The sequence below is a fragment of the Galeopterus variegatus genome, unplaced genomic scaffold (assembly GCF_000696425.1).
Source record: "Galeopterus variegatus unplaced genomic scaffold, G_variegatus-3.0.2 Scaffold658, whole genome shotgun sequence".
Taxonomy (NCBI): Eukaryota; Metazoa; Chordata; class Mammalia; order Dermoptera; family Cynocephalidae; genus Galeopterus; species Galeopterus variegatus.
The window spans coordinates 331,863-334,901 of NW_007726769.1; the positions used below are offsets into that span (position 1 = coordinate 331,863).

Genomic DNA, 3,039 nt, shown 5'->3' on the forward strand with positions numbered 1-3,039 from the left:
ATCCCTATATAGGATCCGAACCCATAGCCTTGGTGTTATCAGCACCACACTCTCCCGAGTAAGCCATGGGCCGGCTCTATATATCTACATTTTTCTATCTCATTTAATTCTCACCACAGCAGTGTGAGGAAGCCACGGGCCGGCTCTATATATCTACATTTTTCTATCTCATTTAATTCTCACCACAGCAGTGTGAGGTGGGCATTATTCTCCCCATCTGATGGACGAAGAAACAGAACTTTGAGAGGTTACCTAGGACTTGCCTGGAGGCTACCCAGCTGGCAAGAGGTGGAGCCAAGTCTCCCAAGCACCCACGCCTAGGTGCTAACAGTGTAGACCCTGCCCCTGAGTCTGATGAGTGGGGGAGTGGGTGCATATACAAAGGAGAGGATGAAAAAATAACCCCTGAGCAGCAACACCTTAGAAATCCAGGCCGTCAAACCCTCATTCAGAATCAGTGTAATACACTACGGTCCTTCCTTCCTGGCACCCTGCATTCATTCAGTCATTCACTTACTGGTTCATTCAAACTCAGTTTCTGAGTTCATTCAAAACCAGCTCTGTGCAGGCGCCATGGGGAGCTGGGAATAACCTGGTTCCCTGTTCTGGAGCGAAATCTTCCAGGGAACTGGCTAGAGAAGAGGGTCAGGTGTGCGATACCAGGGCTGCAAAGAACTCCAGGTGTAGGCCATGTGGCCAGGGAGGCACAGAGGGTCAAAGTTGGCACTGCAAGACCAGAAGAGAGAGCGGGGACATGCAGCAAGGGCTTCCTGGAGAGGTGCCATCTGAGCGTGCACTGGAGAAGCAGGATTGGGACACAGAAAGAGCAAGGGCACAGGAACACTGAGGTGGGGGAGAGAAGGAAAGGTGTAGATAAGGGACAGGCAGACCTCTCCAGCCTCAGACAGCTGACTGCCGGGGGCTGGGGCTGAACTTTGACACATACAGTGGCCCTAGGAAAAGGCCCAAGGCGTCCCCACCACGGCCCAGCCCTGGAGGGCAGGGGGCCACTCACCTCGTCATCTGACTGCAGGTACATGTGCGTGAACTCCAGCAGCTCCCGCAGCTCAGCAGTCTGGTTGTGGTACAGCACGGCCTCCTGAAAGGAGGGAAGGACAGGACATAAGCCAGACCCTGTCACCAGAGGGTGGGGGTCCCAAGATCTGTGCCCACTGGCCCTTTTTCAGTTCGAGGATCAGGGAACAGGTATCAGCTCACATGCCGATCAAATAACCAGAGCTGCTTGGAGAACCGGGTTAAGAAGGATTCTGAGGGCTTAATGAGAAAGAGTGCCTCAGTCGATTAGCAATGTCTGCCACTGACAAGGAAAGCAGCAGTGACACCATGTGCTCCACATTTGCCGGCCTTTCCTTGGACTCCAAGGGGTGTCCTCAGTTGGTTCGGGCTAGGGGGCCCCTGAGGAAGAAGGGCACAGGCCAGCACTGATGGCAATGAAGGTGGGAGGGGAGTGGGCAGGAAAGGACATGTGTTTTCCTGCCTGCTGTGCTAGTGAGGTGGGTGGTACCACCCCCACTTTGCAGGTGAGGCAACAGATTTGGTAAGGGTCAGTGATGTCCCCAGGGCCACATAGCTGTGGGGCTGGGGTTTGAACCCAAGACTCTAACCACAACCTACATCCTTTCTTTTTTTTTTTAAAAAAAAAGATGACCGGTAAGGGGATCTTAACCCTTGACTTGGTGTTGTCAGCACCACGCTCAGCCAGTGAGCGAACCGGCCATCCCTATATGGGATCCGAACCCGGGGCCTTGGTGTTATCAGCACCACACTCTCCCGAGTGAGCCACGGGCCGGCCCCCTACATCCTTTCTTTCCACTTCCCTCCCTGCCTATGGAGGAAACCAGGATTTTTTTTTTACAAACTGCATGTCCAGCGAGCGCCTCAGTCAGCATGTAGCGCCCACCTCCCGGGGCTGGAAGTCCTCCTCCTGCAGGCCCCAGCGAGCCCGGTGGAAGCGATAGTACACCAGGTTCTGCTGCATGACACTGTCCTGGGGGTCGAAGAGCATGTAGCTGGCGGCACTACGGGCAGCCTGACGCACGTCGTTCACTGTGGGTGGGAAAGGGTGAGGAGTGGCCCTGGCACTGCCCCTGCAGGGGCAACCCCTACCTATCCCACCACAGCCCCCTCTCCCAATTTAGTTCAGTGCCCCTGCCTCCAGCCACCTCCCAGAATACCTGCTGGGCTTCTCATCCCATCCAGTAATAATGTAAACTCACACACATTGGGCACTTACTGGGTGCCGGGCCCTGTGTAGTCCATTTAAGCCCCACTGTTACTGTCATCCCCACTTTACAGACAAGAGATTGGAGGCCCAGAGAGTTTAGATAGATCTCTCAAGCCCACACAGCTGGAGAATGATGGCACTGAGGAAGTAGAGGCCAGTGGCCTGGCCCTCGACCTCTCTGCTATCCACACCCATGAGGGTCTCCTGGCCCAGTGGGCCTCAGCCCCTCCACTCCAACTCCAGGCTCTGTCTGAATCATGGCATTTCTGTGTTGCAGGAACCCTGGAGGTTGTCCATCTCTGCCCCAGTCAATGCCAGGATCTCTCTCAAGTGGGGAGAGCCACAAGTACCAGTATTAGTTTTTATTAGCCATGTAACTAATGGCTCCTTGCCCTCTATGACCCTCAGTTTCCTCATCCAAAAAACGGGTCCAGTGATGCCAGCTGCATGGTGTTGCTGAGAGGATCAGGTGAGATAAAGGACTTTATAAACTGTCAGGTGCTTTGCAGTCCTTGGCTATCTAGTCATTTGCCCCAGACCCCCTCTAATTCTCCCCTGAGGCTGCTCTCTGTCCCCACTCATAAGTCTCTCACCTGCCCCAGGCCCCCAGGGCCCCTTCCTCATATCCCCCCCACCCCTAATCTTTCCTCCCAACGACCAGGGGGCCCAATCTGAGGGGCAGGTCCCCACAACTCTTCCTCCTCCCCCATCTCCAGCCCGCCCCAGAGGCTCACACTTGTAGTAGGCAAACTGCAGGTAATGATACATGGTGGCCACGAACTTGTCCACGAAGT

The 3,039-nt window shown here is 54.8% G+C and overlaps 1 protein-coding gene across 1 annotated transcript in view; it reads right to left on the reverse strand.

The window, feature by feature from the left end:
• LEPREL4 (leprecan-like 4) overlaps nucleotides 1–3,039 on the reverse strand; it is a gene marked incomplete at its 5' end in the record, with an annotated part of 7,004 nt that overhangs the window by 2,141 nt on the left and 1,824 nt on the right. The window contains 2 exons of the mRNA XM_008571085.1: nucleotides 1,016–1,099; nucleotides 1,922–2,067. Coding sequence (XP_008569307.1) covers nucleotides 1,016–1,099; nucleotides 1,922–2,067 — 230 coding nt within the window. The remainder of the gene's footprint in view (nucleotides 1–1,015; nucleotides 1,100–1,921; nucleotides 2,068–3,039) is intronic.